Source organism: Gossypium hirsutum, chromosome D05 (assembly GCF_007990345.1).
Source record: "Gossypium hirsutum isolate 1008001.06 chromosome D05, Gossypium_hirsutum_v2.1, whole genome shotgun sequence".
Classification (NCBI taxonomy): domain Eukaryota; kingdom Viridiplantae; phylum Streptophyta; class Magnoliopsida; order Malvales; family Malvaceae; genus Gossypium; species Gossypium hirsutum.
In genome coordinates this window covers 3,475,874-3,492,547 of record NC_053441.1, presented here as the reverse complement: position 1 = coordinate 3,492,547, position 16,674 = coordinate 3,475,874, and the positions used below count along the sequence as shown (strand labels likewise).

Below are 16,674 nucleotides of genomic sequence, written 5' to 3'. Positions count from 1 at the left end.
GCTATGACAAAACCCAACACGAGGACAATATCTTTGATTATTAGGGGTCCGGATTGTCTGTCCAGAGGACGACACTTCAAGATTTCTCCCAAAGGAGTTGACCCTCTCAACAACATTAAACGGTAAAGTCTCATTATGAAATATAACTACGAACCACCAACATCTCGGATATGATGTACAAGAAAACAAAACTCTCCAGGTTCCATGCCATATATAATTTCTTCAATAACATCACACATTCACACTTGATAGCCAATCCTATTAAAAGTTATATATAATTTATGTAGTTTTAAACTCTTTTGAATAATTTACTTTCTTTAAATAAAAATTATTGAAAGAAACTTACTTAGAGAAGATAAATTTGAGAAATAGAAAATTTAATAGATTATTATCAACGGTTAAATACTTTGTGCTTAGGAAAAATTGTGTACATAATTTTAATACAATTGTCTCTCAAAATATCAACATCGTTGATGAAATTTCACTTAATTTTTTCGTAATAATAAAATCTTAAAGACAATAGAAAAGAGTAGTAACAATAATAACTTGTTAGAATAAATTTTTCTGTCCTCTAAAATTGGCTCTAAACATTTAGCACCCATACACGAATATGCATAATACATGAAGACATTCATGTATGTTCATTGTTTATGAATATAAACTCTCGCATTCACATGTTAAAACTACAGGTTAGATAGAAATTAAATTGAACCCAATTCCATTAGCTCATAGTTCAAATCATAAAATAAGATTATGATTCATGTTTGAAATCTTTTACATTAATTTGAGTTTTTTCCCATTCACCTATAGTTTGTTTTAAATGTTTAATTACACATGTTAATTTACAAACTCTAATAAAATTAACCATGTTTTATAACACCATAAACTGCATTAGAATTTTTTTAAAACAAGCTGAGATCTTTTAAACTTTTTCGAACTGGGTTGATGTTGGGTTAGTATAGATCAGATATATACCTCAAACTATATGGAGATGATGGGAGACGAAACTCTCCAACATGACAGGAAAATTGCAGATAAAGCAATGGCACTCCAAACTGGACTGCTTGGGTTGTAGAAAGGTAATGACAAATGGAGGAATATTGCAGATAAAGCAGAAGACAATGTAATCAGAAACCAAACAGTCGATTCGCAGATATATGCTAAACTCATAATACTATAAGATCATTATAAGATAAGATCCAACATCATCTGCAATCTTTTCTCCTATCCTAGTCCCATTTCCCAGCCTAAAGGTTCAAATAAGGCTTAATGGTAGATATATTTGTCTACAGCAACCAAGCATCAAATGCTTACTCCAAATACAATACAATATGCAGATGACGTAAGTTCCTTGAAAACAGCTGCTGAAGAAGCCTATGCTTACAGCTAATCAAACCTCCCTACCCAAGTGAATCAACACAGTTATTAACATCAATAACCTAATTGACCCCATTTCTGATCATAAGTCCACCAAGAATTTGAAAGAATTTATAACATGTAGATATACACCCATAAAAGATTTTCCAATTAACAGAACAGCAGGAACTGAACTGAATTTACAATCGAGCTCGGCAAAATGTGGCCAATCTCATCAATAACTTCATATAAAATCTTCCTTTTAACAAAAAAAAATTTGAAACAAATTTTTTTTTCACAAATACCTTGAATACAAGCAAGAAAAACATAAAAAGAGAGCAACAGGGAACAAGAGCCCAACTACCAAAATCACCACCATCCATAGACAACTTGTGTGTACTTATCTTTAAGCCACCTAAAGCTTCTCCTCAAGGATCCTTTGACCTTACCTTCCACACTATACATCTTGTAGCTGGCAACCCTTTTCTTCCTCTGGAATTCAGGGTCACCAAAGCTCCATGGATTCGAAGAAGATGAGGCTGAAGTACTCTTCCCTTTCTTCAACTTGAAGTCCCTGTTGTTCCCCGAGTTGTAGTTGTTAGCCATCTGGGACTGTGCATAGGCAGCAGCACTATGGCACCTGAGGTCATAAGAAGCTGAAGGCCTAGGTGGTCCATGGTAGGTGTCCAGCTGCATCATTCCATTGCCATATGACCTTGATCTGTTGTAATCTTCCATGTTGGATTTTTGGTAGGCTCAAGACAGATAGATTCCAGAAGGTAGTGGCCTGGTGAGTGGTTTTGTTTTGGTAGTTGAGTTTCTTTTGATCTTGACAGGTAAGGGAAGGAACAAGAATACTAGAAACGGTGGGTTCCTATCAAGAGTAGAAAAAAGTTATGGAGGTGATAATATAGTTATAAACTGATCTTTTGGATTAATTTAAGGCTAGCATTTGCTACTTTTCCCTTTTTTTCCCCATTTTGCTAATCCTGTGACCGACTTTGGGAGACACCTATATTCGGCGTGTTTAACGGGGAATCATGTTGTCCTATGCCTACACCAATTATTTATGTTGTCCTAGTTCTTGGTACTATACATTTGCATTGACCAGTCGTACTCTGAAGCAGAACCTATTTAAAATTTATTATGTCTACTTTTTTGGGTTGCTTAAAGAGCTTTACCAATGTTTTTTTCTATCTTGCCCTGTGTTTGCTATTCTTTTAAGCCTATTCCTAACAACAGAGACTGAGATTAAAAGTGGTGGAACAATTATTTGCTGCACTTCAATTAAGTTGCTGTTAATCTGTGCCTTTCATTCAACTCCTTTTCTTTACGTTTGCCTCATCAATAATCACTCCCGACTACCCTAAACCAAAAGCCAAGTTGTGGTCATTGTATGATGCTTGTTTCACAAACTAAAACCAGCTCACTAATCCAACTCATACCCTTTGAAGCAGTCCAAGAACTCAACTAAATACATCTTTTAATCTTTTTTCTTCATACTCGTTGAAAGCTTGAGATGAGAGATTTATGCATTCTCAAAATGCTTTCTTAAATCATTTTGGAATTACTTTCTGATATGAAATGAAACCAATGGCTAAGCAAACGAATGGCCATCACTCATTTGTAAAATTTCAGTACTTTTTTTTTCTTTATTTTGAGGGGCACTAAAGTTGGTAGAAAAATAAAGCTAACACCTTTTTTCATATGCTTTACAAAAGCTAAATCGGCATTCTACCCTCCCAAGTGATAGTGATAAGGTGCATCAGGATCCACAAAAGTTATCAACTTGACTAATTGTAGGGCTATAGGCCTTTACCCCTTGCCTGCAGTGCAGGTTGAAAGGGATTAAGTGAAGCAAGGTGCCATCCGAAAGGCTCAAAAGTCAAAAAGGCATGACCAAGAAATAGTCTAGCCAGTATCTTACTTTGTACAGGTAGATCACACAATCTTAAATTAGCTGTACAGCACTTCTGGAAAGAGAATGAACAGATGCCATCGAACATGTTCAGATACATGCATGTTTCACAAAATTATGAACCCGACAAATGATGAGGCTAGGGAAGCTAGACAACTCCACGACTCCGAATTTGTCATTAGGTATTGGTGCAGCAGAGATGAGCAGAATATTTCGATAGCTGAAACTTGAAAGAATGATAAATAAAATAGGCCACAATGCCTAGATGACTAGAAACCACCTAAAGCTACAAAAGGTTTACATTAATCTCCTGTCACTACTTTCTTGATCAGATCCAAATTCTCAAACAATAATATGCTATTGAAATAGAAAGATAGGGGACACGAAAAACTTACCATAAAGGCAAGTCCAATGATCTAAAATAATCACGTTTCCATTCTACATAATCTCCCCTCAAGTCTCACATACAGAAACTACAGATGGAAAGAAATAAGAACATAGATAAAACAACATGATTTAGAATAAACTAGAACAATACTACAGATATTTCTTGCTTAGACACACACCAAATCAAAATTTGAACATTGGGTTTTTTATATGGTAATGGGAGCTCAACTAAATGTGCAGGAACGAAATCCCTCCCAGTTGTAACTGGACCTCCTAAGCTTTGTCATTCCCAGAGAGCCATTTACCTAGCCAGCCTGAACCAGAATCAAATTAGATCAGCAACATTTGATGGCAGCTCCTCAATTACAACATTATAAAACCTCTGGATGTCATATAGCATCCTCTCATCATCTGTGGTTACAAAGTTGATGGCAACACCTTTTCTCCCAAATCTTCCACTACGACCAATTCGATGAAGGTAGTTCTCTGGTTGTGTTGGGAGATCATAATTGATCACAAGTGAGACTTGCTGAACGTCAATACCACGAGCTAAGAGATCAGTGGTGATAAGCACGCGAGAGGATCCAGATCGGAATTCCCGCATGATAATGTCCCTTGCATTTTGGTCCATATCTCCATGGGTAGCAGACACTGTATGGTCACGGCTACGCATCTTATCTGTAAGCCAATCAACCTTACGCCTAGTGTTCACAAAAATGACACTTTGGGTGATTGCTAAGGTCTCATAGAGATCACAAAGTGTCTCAAGCTTCCATTCCTCCTTCTCAACATTGACATAAAATTGCTTGATACCCTCAAGGGTAAGCTCATCACGTTTCACCAGAATCCTCACAGGTTTGTTCATGAACTTCCTTGTGATTTCTAGGGCTTCAGGAGGCATTGTAGCAGAAAACACTCCTACTTGAATTTTAGGTGGCAATAACTGGAAAATATCATAGATCTAGCACATGCGAACAATAGAAGTCAACAAAACAACAAATGGAAGAACAGAGATACAAAGAAAAAAGCTAGGAAAAAACCGATAAAATTCCTACATCCAAAATACTAAAATGCTAAGAGGTAAAAGACTTCCTCTCAAGCATAAACATGCAAAAACCTGCCTAAATATTCATTATATCCAATAAGTAGCTTTCCAACTAGAGCCATCATCTTCTAGGCAAAGCACAAGAAATAATACATACAGCTTATAAGTGAAAAAAAGGACCTGATCCTTGAAGCCTCTTGAGAGCATTTCATCAGCTTCATCCAAAACAAACATCTTTATATGATCAGGGCGGAGAGATTGTCTCCTCAACATGTCAAATACACGGCCAGGTGTACCAACAACCACATGAACCCCACTGGAGAGAATCCGTTGATCTTCACGGACACTGGTCCCACCTACACAAGCATGAACCTTGACACCAAGGTAATCACCTAATGCCCGCATGACCTTCTCAATTTGTTGTGCTAGTTCACGGGTTGGTGCAAGGACCAATGCTTGGCACTGAACTAAGCTGTAGTCAAGCTGCTGTAGAATTCCAGAGCAAAAAGTTGCAGTTTTTCCTGTTCCGGATTGTGCTTGTTGAATTACATCAAGTCCCTTGCAAAAGGGTACAATTCCTCTTTGCTGAATTGCAGATGGCTTCTCAAAACCTTCACGGAAAATTTTGACTTAGCAAGCAGACATGTAAAGGGTCAATTCTTGAACAATACAAAGAAATGAAGCTGCCACTAGAACATGAAAGCCTATATTTTTCACCATCGCAAATCACAAGATCTTAACTGGCAGACATATAAGCTAAAAGCCTAAATTGATAACAAGGTAATTGATTTTGAATCACCTGCAAGGCGCGATAAGTTTTAACAGTGCTACCTCACATAGTAAAGAATGATAGTATCCTCTCTGCAACCTTCAGGGTTTTTTTCTTAACAAAGTAGTTGAAATATATCCAACTTACCATAAGCATAAATGCCCCTAAGAAGATTTTCTTGCAATCCCATAACATCGAAAGTGTCATAAACCTCATCATATGAGGTAAAGAAATCTTGCCCCACAGCTTCAAGTCTGCTCATATCAATGTACCGAACAAAGCCTTAGAATTCTTCCAATAAAATCAGAACTCAGAAGCTTAGCAAACTATAAAAGCGCCAGTTAAATAATCAAATAAACCATGAAGAAACATAAAAAATAAAAATAAAAAATAAAAAAACTTCATTTACCACCAATGAATCTGAAAGCCAAATGCCTAGAAACAGTAAACTTACTCATCCATTTTAGCATCATACTGGCGAGCATCAAATTGAGAACCCTCTGGAGCTGCAGCAGCCATGACTACAAATAGCAACCCATATTTAAATAACTCATACATAATTACAAATTTAATATCTGACTTAAAGTGGCAGTCTTGCCAGAAAAAGCCAAAGCATCAAGCTGAAGACAGTTCAGTTTGGTCTTAATCAGAACAATTAACCAAGGCAACACATGAACTTCACCTATCTTCTATTCGCATATGGAGCTAAATGCCAACAAGGTCGCTGATCGTTTATATAAAGCAAAAACAGTATACGTAAACCTATATTCTACAAGTAACACAAGCAATTTAGACGTTTGAAGTACTTTTGGATGAATAAGCTGCAATAGGTCAGAAAAGAACAACAATCCAAGTATCGAAAAAAGATCTGTCGGATTAAAGTAAAACTCGCAGCTAAAAAAACAAAATCCAGCTGGTCTCCGTTCTTACATGTTGATTCCACAAGCAAAGACGATACCAAAAAAGAAAACTCATAATGCTAAGAAAATACTGAGCATAAGCTGAACTAGAGCAAGGGTAAAAAGGATAGAAAAAAAAGAATTACCTGATAATAAAGATGATTGAGAGACGATAGATAGCTTACTGGGGTGATGTTTTGGGGGTTAGGGTTTTTGCCCCAAACTCCTTGGACCTCTGTCTCTGTGCAAGTAAGGGAGAGGGAGAGGATGTAGTTATCAGCTATTGTGACTTTTGTAAGACTGACATAGAAAAAGAAACCCTCAATAGGGATATTTGTTTTGACGATTTTACCCCCTTTGCTTTCATTCTAGGTCGTCGTTTCCTTATCGTTGTTGATTCTATAAATTTAATACTACCAGAATAAATAAATAAACAGTCAGTACACCGGTTCATGGTTGAGTTATCCTTCTAGTTTTAAAAATTTCTTCAAAATTTAGAAGGATTTAAATAAAAATATTAAGGGTTCGTTTGATTGACAGTAAAATGTTTTCCGTAAAATGATTTCTGATGTTTGATTGAATCTGTGTAAAATATTTTCTGCTGTTTGGCAGATTTTTTAAAAATATTTTCCGGAAAAGTTGTTTTTACATATATTAATATATATTAATAATTTTTTATATTTTAATTTGTTTTTACATATATTGCAATGATTTATTTATAAATAAATAAATCAAATTAAATATATAATAATACTCAATTATTAAAATATAAAAGTATCGCAAACTACTTCCGGAATTTACTAATTAGTAGTGAATCAATTGTAGTGATCTCCTGATGAAATTACGCTCAGCATAAAAGCAATTTTTTTGTTGTCTTACAAACAACACAGATAGCATCATTATCAAATTTCAGCCACTCTCAAGTATAACCAATTCCTTAGCCAACCAATCTACAGTGTAACACAAAGCTATCTCCTATAAAATTTATCCCAATGCACACATTTACAGACATAAATATGTATATATGTATGCATTCAACAAATACATAACCATATGCATGCAATCAGCTATGCTCTAAGATAGAATTGTGGGTGTGATAGGACCCACAAACTTCTTCCCATACAAAAACGACATTGGCAGATACACCATTCGACAATGACACCACATTCTTCCTACAGAATTATACAAAATTATTGTCTAGAGTAGAATAATGTAGAACCTTTGGAACAGATATAAGACCTGTAAAAGGGAGACTATTTACTAACAAACTTTTGAAAGGAACCATGTTCTAGGATCCACTCACGTGCTTTCTCAATTGCCCCTTCTCCACCTTCAGCACCTTCACCAAGCAGCCTCAAGCTAACATAATTTAACACAGTACCAAACATGGTGCTTGGACCTTCAATGTGAAGGCCCCAACCACCATCTCTATTCTGCAAGAAAACAATCAACTCTCAAAACAGAGCAATTTTCTTCATTTGTTTATATGGTAATGACAATGCCAACTGACATCGACTAGTTAGTAAAAGGCAATTGACTTAAGTGGGTTGGTTTTCCTTTCATCCAGATAGCACTATGCTTGCTTAGAACAAGCTCAACTGATGTGAGAAACATTCCAGAGAGCTAGCAGACAATAATAACATAATTATGTCATAATTAGTTCATAACATAATATCTACTCAACAAGTGGAAATCATAAAATCTTAAACACACACAGTGCACATTGCTTGCCTGATAATTGTACAGATATCTGCATATCTCATATTGATGCTCCTTTGATAGGACAGTATTCAAGGCTCCAGTAACATATAATGTAATAACCTGTTGCAGCTTATAAACAAAGATTAAATTACATATCATCCAATTATTAGTTGTTGAGAATGCAACAATGTCAAGGTAATCAGAAAGCTATTGAAATGTAATTATCAGGGGATCTCAGAGTTAAAAAGACAGACATAATGACAAAATAAAGGATTGGTTCTTCCACTACACGTACAAATGTGAAATGTCAAAAGATTTTGAGAAGCAGCAATTTAATTTCTTTGTAGATTAAGCCACAGAAAAGACATTAGTAATTTCCACATTAACAGACAGATCAGAATCAGATATAGCTTTGTTAAGCCTTACCAAACCAGGAAGTAGAAACATAGGGCCCCCATAATCTCCTAGCCAATGACCATCATCTGCTTGTATTGTTGAATAAAAATCAAGGGCACTGTGCAATGTTGTCATTACAGCCTCTTCCTTACATCTTCAAACTCTTCCAGTTTGGTTTGTGGTAAATTATTGACAGATTGTTTCTCTTCCGCAAACTACATCCAGAAAGAACTATAATGACCTTCAAAATGCAAAATGGCTAAAACAAACAACAATGGTTTAGACGACGTGTCAAAAACAAGAAATCTTTTCTCCACTCCTTAACAAGGTATAGTCCACGCAAGGTTTCTGCCCCTAAAAGTATTGCATCACTCCCTGAACCAAAATGTAAACAGAAAATTAAGATTTGAATTGATATAATCCATGTCAGAAGTCATTTATTAAACAAGGACCAATGAGATTAAAAAATGAAGGCAGTGTAACTAAGAGATTCCATCAAACTTGACACAAATGTGACAAAAAGGAGGAAAAAAGCATGGTATAAGTGAGCAAAAATTCACCATCCAACACAGCATTGGCAACATCAGTTACTTCAGCACGAGTAGGTCTTAGGTTGTCTGTCATACTGTCCACAACACAAGTGACCACTGCAGGTTTTCCCATCATGTTGCACTTGTAAACAGCAGCTTTTTGAAATAGAAACACCTGTAAATTCCAAATGGAAAAAAAACAAAGAAACTAATTTGCGGGTGCTAATGTGGTCCCATAAATTAAAAACAATAAAGAAACTCGGAAATCAGTCATATGAAAAATCCATTTCAGATGTAGGGATGCACGATTTTACCTACAATTTACTAGCTAATATTTGATTAAAATCAGATAAGTGAATATATGCTTTCACTCAAGTAATAACACTCAACAGACACAAAACTATATGGAAATCAATCATAGAAGTAAAATTTCCCTACAATGGAAAGACTAAAGAGAACTATATGGAAATCCCAACAGTAGAGAACCAATTCTTCCAAAATTGGAAAACAAATTACATGAACAACAATTAACAAAAAACCCCAAATCCCAATTTCAGCACCCAGATTAACCTGAATTCTCATGAGAAGATCAGAACTGTGTTTTTTGTATGGAAACGGTTATCCCGAAAACTTTGATAAGCCATTTCCACCTTAGAAAGCTCTTCCGGGGTTCCTAATTTAGGGCAGAATTCCCAAACTTGATGAACGTCAGTGTCTGGTGTTAAGAATCTGTGTTGGATAAAAAAACAGACCCTTAAAATTACATCCATTTAAAATATGGGCTGGGCATGGAGCTTAAATGTTTAAGCCTAGCCATGTAATACCCCGAAAATTTTGAGTTATGACAACATTGGGAAGTATATTATGACATATTAATTCAAGAAAGGATTAAATTGTAAAAGTGAGAAAAGTTTTGTTACCCAATAGTAAATACTCAAAATTTGAGGGGTTAAAATGTAAATATGAAAAAATTGAAGGATCAATAGTGTAAATATTTTAAGGGTGGAATAATCTAGAACCTAAGGAAAATGGATGAATTGGGACCAAATTGAATAGATGAAGAATTATGAGGGACCAATTTGTAATTTTACCAAATTAAGTGATGACTCAATGATGGAATTTTAGAAGATCTAAAGGGCAAAATGTTCAATTAGAAGAGAGAGAAATCTAGAAAATAATGATGATGTTGGAGATATTTTAGATTAAATAAATAAATAAATATTAGTTTATTATATTTTGATTTGATTTTTTTTCTTAATGATATTTATTATTTTATTTAGTGTATATATATATGTCGAAAGAAAGATGGAAGCCTTAATCCCACCATTTTTCCATGCATCAACGTGAGAAGAAGAGAGAAAGAAAAAAAAATTTGCTTTCTTTACAATTTGGTCCTCACACCAAAAATTCACCATTTTCACTTAGAATTCAAACAAATTTCCATAGCCACCAAGAGAGAAAATTGATAAGGAGACTATGGGGAGCTAGAATATCAAGTTAGATTCAAGAAATAGAGGCTGGAGGAGAGAGAAAATCAAGTTAAAGATTGAAATCAATAGAGCAAGGTAAGAACATCAAGATTTCAATATATTTTTGAGTTTGATATTATTGAAAAAGTATGAAATTGATGTTAATGTAGGGTTTTATTATATAAGGTTCTATGTTCTTGATATGTTAGTGAAGAAAAATAAAAGAAAGTGATGGGAAATACTATAGAGAAAGGGAATAAGGGTGTTATAAATTTAGTAATCAACCTTTTGCACTAAAACAGTTTTGGACAAAAACGGTAGGTTAACTTTAAAAAATCACCATAAATCATGGAAATTGAATTAGTGGATGAAAAAATATGAAATTAAATATTATTGAGTCTAGTTTCACATAGAAGAAACATTGTAATCAATGGAATTGTAAATTATGAGATATAATAAATTTTGTGAGACAATGTCAGAATTCGGGTTCCCCTGTTCTGACTTTGGAAAATCATTAAAAATTGTAAAAAAATTATTATGAGTTATAATTTATATGATTAGAATCATTAATAAGTCTATTTTAAAAAGAAACAAACGAGAATATCATCCAAATCCTGTACAAGGAGATAATTAATTTTTAGTGAAGAAGAGTCAAAACTATCATACAACAGAACAGGAATGACTTTAAAGAATAAACTGTACTTATTGGCTACACCAAAAATTATGAAAATTTTAAGGTAAGAAGATATGTGAGTCTAGTTTCAGATAAAATTTACGGATCTCAATTCGGAGTTCTGTATCTTAAGATATAATTAATTTAGTGACTATAACTCAAATGAACAACTTGTTATGAGTAAACAAGTAATAGTGGTAATATATATATCAACGATGTGGAGTGGAGTGGAGGAGGAGGAAAAATAATATATGTGAATATTCAGCTAATATGAGTTTATTTTAAAATAGCTAATTTACACGTTTTAGGTTCAGAGACTAAATTGAATAAAAGTAAAATTTTAAGGGTAATTTTGTAAAAAATATCAAAATGACCAAATTGCATGAAATGATAAGTACATAGAATCATGAAATGAGGTAATCCTACTGTAAGAAATGAGGTTTGCGGGAGTGTGCTCTCTTGTAGGGAATTTAGCCTGGACTGGTAATCCCGCTGTAAGAAATGAGGATTGCGGGAGTGTGCTCTTTGAATTGAAAAATGTGCGCACATGAATATGAATTGACGGACCCGAATTTGTACACCAAAGTGTACCCTTGAAAATCCATCGAAATTCTGAGAAATTTAACGGGATAAAAATAGAAAATGATAAGTACATAAAATCATGAAATTAAATTTGAAATACATAGAAATGATAATTATTTGATATACTAAAATATGACATGGAAAATACATGTATGTGAAACTTGCTTGATAATTATGCATATTCAAGATTATGAACTGCTACTGGAATAAATATACATTGAACTTATAAAAAAAATTATGGTACATGAAATATTGTCATAATGAATTGAATAATTTATATTTAAGAAGAAACAACAAGAAAATGATATGTATTATGACATGTAAAAATGAGACTATCTTTGATACGTTGATACAAGGAAAATTATGTGTATTAAGACGAGTAATAAATTTAAGTGAGACATGGCGAGAAAATAAGTTTGTCAATATTAAAGTACGCTAACCAATGTTGTTGCCTGAAGTTTAGGCAAGTGCCAAATTACTGTTGAATGGTAATATGTTTAATTATAAGGTGCATTGGAATGGTAAGTGCTTGATGAAAATATAATTGAGCTTATGAAAGAGTAGAAATGTTTCAGTTATGCAATTTCTTATAAAAAGATTTGTTATGTGATACGCCCGTATGAACCATGCACCTAATTCGAAAATAATTTTTTTTAAAAAAATCTATATATATATTTAGGATTTTGCGAAAAATTCCCTATGATTCCGATTTAATCTCAGTAGGTTTCTAATAAATGTTTTGGGCTTCGAGAGCCCAATAGAGGGACGTTATGATTATTTTTAGAATATGAATAATAAATGATTCAGAATTATTGAAAATGTTTAGTAAACTCCGTTAATGCCTCGTGCCCTATTCCGACAACGGATACGGGTAGGGGGTGTTACAGGCCAACCCATTTTTAAGTTTATAATATTTTATATTATGTTATTTTTATATATTATGTAATTTAAAACACATTAAAAAATAAATTTATATTAAATATATAATATTATTGTAATATAAACATTAAAATAGTGTTAAAGACGAGTAGATAAAAATTTTAAATAAATAAAAAATGTATAAATTTATTAAATATTAAAAGAATATAATATAAATATTTTTAAAAAATTAGAAAAATAATATGGGCGGGTTTAAAATGGTATTGAGTTGTTCTTTTATAAATATGAGTGGATTTGGACAAAATTTTAAACTCATATTTCGAACTGAACCAAACTTAAATAAACATAAAATATATTAATATTATATTTAGACCCAATGATCACGATACAATTTTATATCTTTCTATTTGGTCAAAAATCTCTATAACCTTTAAAAGTTTTTCGGTTATTTGTTTCAATTTAACGTCGGAAATAGACCTGTCCATGGGCCGGGCGGCCCGGCCCGGCCCGACGGCCCACCCAAAATATGGGAGGGTTTGGGTAAAAATATAGGCCCGAAATATGGGCTTGGGCAAAATTTTAGGCCCGTTTAAAAAATGGGCCGGGCCTCGGGAAAGATTTTTTTGGCCCGGGCCCGGCCCGGCCCGAAAAATATTAAATATATATTTTTTATTTTTAAAATATAATAGTTTTTCATTTTAAGTTTATTTACTTTCATTTCCTTGACTAGTGTTACAAAATAATAATAATAAAACATCAAGTTTGTTTTACTAATCAAATGTTAGATTTTGTTACAACAATTAATACAATTAATAATTTGATAAATTTACTAATCAAATGTTAGATTTTATTACAACAATTAATACAATTAATAATTTGATAAATTTACTAATCAAATGTTAGATTTTATTACAACAATTAATACAATTAACAATTAATAATTTGATAATTTTACTAACAATTAATTTTAATAACAATTAGTTTTAATTTTATTAAAAAAATAATTTTAATTTTAATTTTAATTAAAACGGGCCGGGCTCGGGCCCCATATTTTTTCTTCAGGCCGGGCCTGGGCAAAATCTCAAGCCCATATTTCGGGCCGGACCGGGCCCGGGCCTAGTAACGGGCTGAAAATTTTTGTGGGCCCGGCCCGAACCTGGCTCGGCCCGGCCCATGGACAGGTCTAGTCGGAAAATTTCTTTCTTTCTTTTTTTACATATTAACGTCGGCAAGTTTTTCTATATTGTAATAATCTGGCTTGTTATATTTGTTTAGATTTATATTTGTTTTTTTTTCTTCTTATGGTCTGATAATCGTTATGACTTATGAGTCAGGTAAGGCGTTGTTTGGTTTGTTTTATTACACTAATTTGTGCTGACTTTTCTGATCAGTGTCTGGATTCGGTTTGTTGATTATGTTTCGTAAGGAGTGATTAGAGAGATTGAATATTTTTTAGTAAGGTGTTCATACTTCAGTTAAAATTGAATTAATTAATTGAAATTTAATTCAGTTAATTGGTTGATGGTCAAATTTAATTTAGTTGGAGGTTAGTTAATGATTTTTTGAAATTTTAGTTATCGGTTATTTCGGTTTAAAACCGGGTAATTGACCGAATTAACCAATTAATCGAAATAAATAATATATATTATATATAATATATATAACTCACTCCAGTATATAAATAATTAATATATGTAATGTTTCTAATGTCTTATTTGTTATTTTTACCTCTATTTAAAGTTTTTTAACTATTAAATATATAAAAGAAAATGAACATTAGCAATGTATTTTTTTAATATGTTTTCTACTTATTTTAACCAAAAGACAAAAACATATAAATTTCGGTTAATTCTGTTCACTGACCAAATTAACCGAAAGATTTCAATTTAGTTAATGTATTTGAAAAAAACTTTGATTCGATTAACGGTTAAATGTTTTCATATTTAGGGTTATTCGGTCCGGGTATTAATCGAACCAACCGTTTAACACCCCTAAATTGTTTAGTAGCCTATTCATTGCTTATTGTATTGCATTGCTCATTAACTTGTTAAGCCTTGAGTGTTTTACTTAGTTGTAGTTAGACTTGTTCATGGATTAGGTTACTTGTTCAGGCTCAAAGATTTATTTAAAAATTGAAAGAGTTTTAACAAAAATATTATACTTGAAAAATGAGCTTGGGCAAAAAATTTTGACTTGTTTAAAATATAGATTTGGCTTGAGTTTGAACATTCACTACAACAAAATAGACTTTTAGCGGCATTTTTTTAGGCATTTAGCGGCGCTTTTATCACAAACGCCACTAAAGAATATGACCTTTCGCGGCGCTTTTGTCACAAATGCCGCTAAAGAACATGACCTTTAACGACGCTTTTATCATAAACGCCGCTAAAGAACATGACCTTTAGCGGCGCTTTTGTCACAAACGCCGCTAAAGAACATGGCCTTTAGCGGCGCTTTTATCATAAACGCCGCTAAAGAACAAACCTTTAGCGACGCTTCTTGCAAAAACGCCACAAAAAACATAACATTTAAAAAAATTATTTTAATCAAATAATATTTATTTTTATGATAAATATTGTATTATGTTTTATTTTTTAAATTTGAACTTTAAATATACTTTTAAGGATAAATAAAAAATATTATTTAAATTAAATTTTCTATGAAAATGATAAAAGAAGGCAAATAAAGGAAACTTAAATAATAATAAAAATTAATAAAAGTGAGAAAACGTAAATAATTAATAAAAATTAAAAATTGTAAAATCAACACCAATGCAATGCAATGCAAGCCATTGTTGAGTCTAATACAAGTGAAGAAACTAAGATCCTAAGAAGAGAATCCTATTTTACTAACAGCAGTAAATGCAACTGACAAGAAATATCCATACTTTGTCCAGTATTTATATTGAAAAATCAAATCAGAAGAAGCAATCTCTTTGCACACCAAGGAAGGCCTTCGAAAGTAGTTGATGAAAGCCGACATACACATCCGATCAATCAGCTTTCAGTTTCAGAATTTCCTTGGTGGTCCTTAAACGAAAATAGGGCATGTGTTCCTACATAAGCATGGAAAAATCCAACTCAGTTCAAAGACAAATAACCAAATATTGGGTTTCAAACGAATGAATGTGCATGTGAGAGTATCTCCAATATGTACTTCTGCCTTTTGTCATATATTTAGGCAGATGGACAACAGATTTTACATCCCAACAACTACTGCCCTGAGTACTAGAGTTTAATCACAGAAAAATCAAAATAAAACATGAACTACAAGGATGAAAAATTGTTCCATGGACTTACCTGCTCAAAACAAAGACTTAAGCCTCTGCTATAGAAGTCGATATATTTTAACATAAACATGCCACAATCAAACCTGTACATAGATGATATACTTTTACATGTATTTCTTACATGAACTGTAATACCCCATACCCGTATTCGTCGCCGAAATATAATATGAGGTATTACCAGATTTTACCGAATTTTTTTTTCAAGATAGATTTATCATATTCATAAGATAATTTCATCACATACCAAAACCAAAATTTGTTAGCCATACCAATTGCTAACCATAAATTCATTTCACATTAACATCTAATTTACTAGCTTATACATGCCATTGATTTCCAAAATAAAGTTCCTTTATGTACCGAGATCTCGAGATTGATAGTGTGATGTGTCTCCGACCAAATTCGACCTCCGAGCTCTTAACTCTACAAACAGGGGAAAAAGAAACAGGGTAAGCACTTTGTGCTTGGTAAGTTCATGCAACAGGAATTATACTTACCATACTTATACATCCATCATTTAATAACACAAGCACACATCCAATTCACATAAACATATACCTATCACATACAAACTCAACCTCATGCAAATTCATTACAAAGATAAATGATTGATGAGCTCATCAATTCCATGATTTCCATTTCCTTGTTATTTTTCCATATTTATCCCGTTGAATTACTTGGAATTTCGATGAATTTTCAGAGGTACACTTTAGTGTACAAATCCGGGTCCGTCAATTCATATTTATGTGCGCACATTTCCATTTCAGAGAGCACACTCCCG

The 16,674-nt window shown here is 33.1% G+C and overlaps 3 protein-coding genes and 1 long non-coding RNA gene across 6 annotated transcripts; all 4 read right to left on the bottom strand.

Moving 5' to 3' along the window:
• Nucleotides 1-1,075: 1,075 nt before the first annotated feature.
• LOC107907022 (uncharacterized) lies at nucleotides 1,076-2,852 on the bottom strand. 2 transcript variants are annotated; one of them, XR_005913645.1, is made up of 2 exons: nucleotides 1,662-2,667; nucleotides 1,076-1,400 (listed from the first exon to the last, which is right to left on the bottom strand). XR_005913645.1 is itself a non-coding variant. In XM_016834215.2 (1 exon), exon 1 carries the CDS (start codon nucleotides 2,092-2,094, stop codon nucleotides 1,726-1,728), a length of 369 nt encoding a protein of 122 aa, XP_016689704.1. In that variant the 5' UTR covers nucleotides 2,095-2,852; the 3' UTR covers nucleotides 1,505-1,725. The 2 variants fall into 2 exon arrangements, 1 of the variants encoding a protein (XP_016689704.1); XM_016834215.2 differs by lacking the exon at nucleotides 1,076-1,400 and having other exon boundaries at nucleotides 1,505-2,852.
• An 804-nt stretch (nucleotides 2,853-3,656) lies between these two features.
• LOC107907020 (eukaryotic initiation factor 4A-9) lies at nucleotides 3,657-6,804 on the bottom strand. The gene is made up of 5 exons (XM_016834212.2): nucleotides 6,521-6,804; nucleotides 5,930-5,996; nucleotides 5,623-5,729; nucleotides 4,887-5,317; nucleotides 3,657-4,622 (listed from the first exon to the last, which is right to left on the bottom strand). Exons 2-5 carry the CDS (start codon nucleotides 5,992-5,994, stop codon nucleotides 3,987-3,989), a joined length of 1,239 nt encoding a protein of 412 aa, XP_016689701.1. The 5' UTR covers nucleotides 5,995-5,996; nucleotides 6,521-6,804; the 3' UTR covers nucleotides 3,657-3,986.
• A 521-nt stretch (nucleotides 6,805-7,325) lies between these two features.
• On the bottom strand, nucleotides 7,326-9,771 carry LOC107907023 (cycloartenol synthase). 2 transcript variants are annotated; one of them, XM_041093153.1, is made up of 6 exons: nucleotides 9,572-9,771; nucleotides 9,032-9,176; nucleotides 8,502-8,846; nucleotides 8,106-8,204; nucleotides 7,678-7,807; nucleotides 7,326-7,546 (listed from the first exon to the last, which is right to left on the bottom strand). In XM_041093153.1, exons 3-6 carry the CDS (start codon nucleotides 8,604-8,606, stop codon nucleotides 7,449-7,451), a joined length of 432 nt encoding a protein of 143 aa, XP_040949087.1. In that variant the 5' UTR covers nucleotides 8,607-8,846; nucleotides 9,032-9,176; nucleotides 9,572-9,771; the 3' UTR covers nucleotides 7,326-7,448. The 2 variants fall into 2 exon arrangements, with proteins under 2 accessions (XP_040949087.1, XP_016689705.2); XM_016834216.2 differs by having other exon boundaries at nucleotides 8,106-8,195; nucleotides 9,572-9,768.
• A 5,553-nt stretch (nucleotides 9,772-15,324) lies between these two features.
• LOC107903274 (uncharacterized) lies at nucleotides 15,325-15,987 on the bottom strand. Its single transcript, XR_001685746.2, has 2 exons — nucleotides 15,904-15,987; nucleotides 15,325-15,659 (listed from the first exon to the last, which is right to left on the bottom strand). It is a non-coding gene; the product is annotated as an uncharacterized lncRNA (long non-coding RNA).
• Nucleotides 15,988-16,674: the final 687 nt, after the last annotated feature.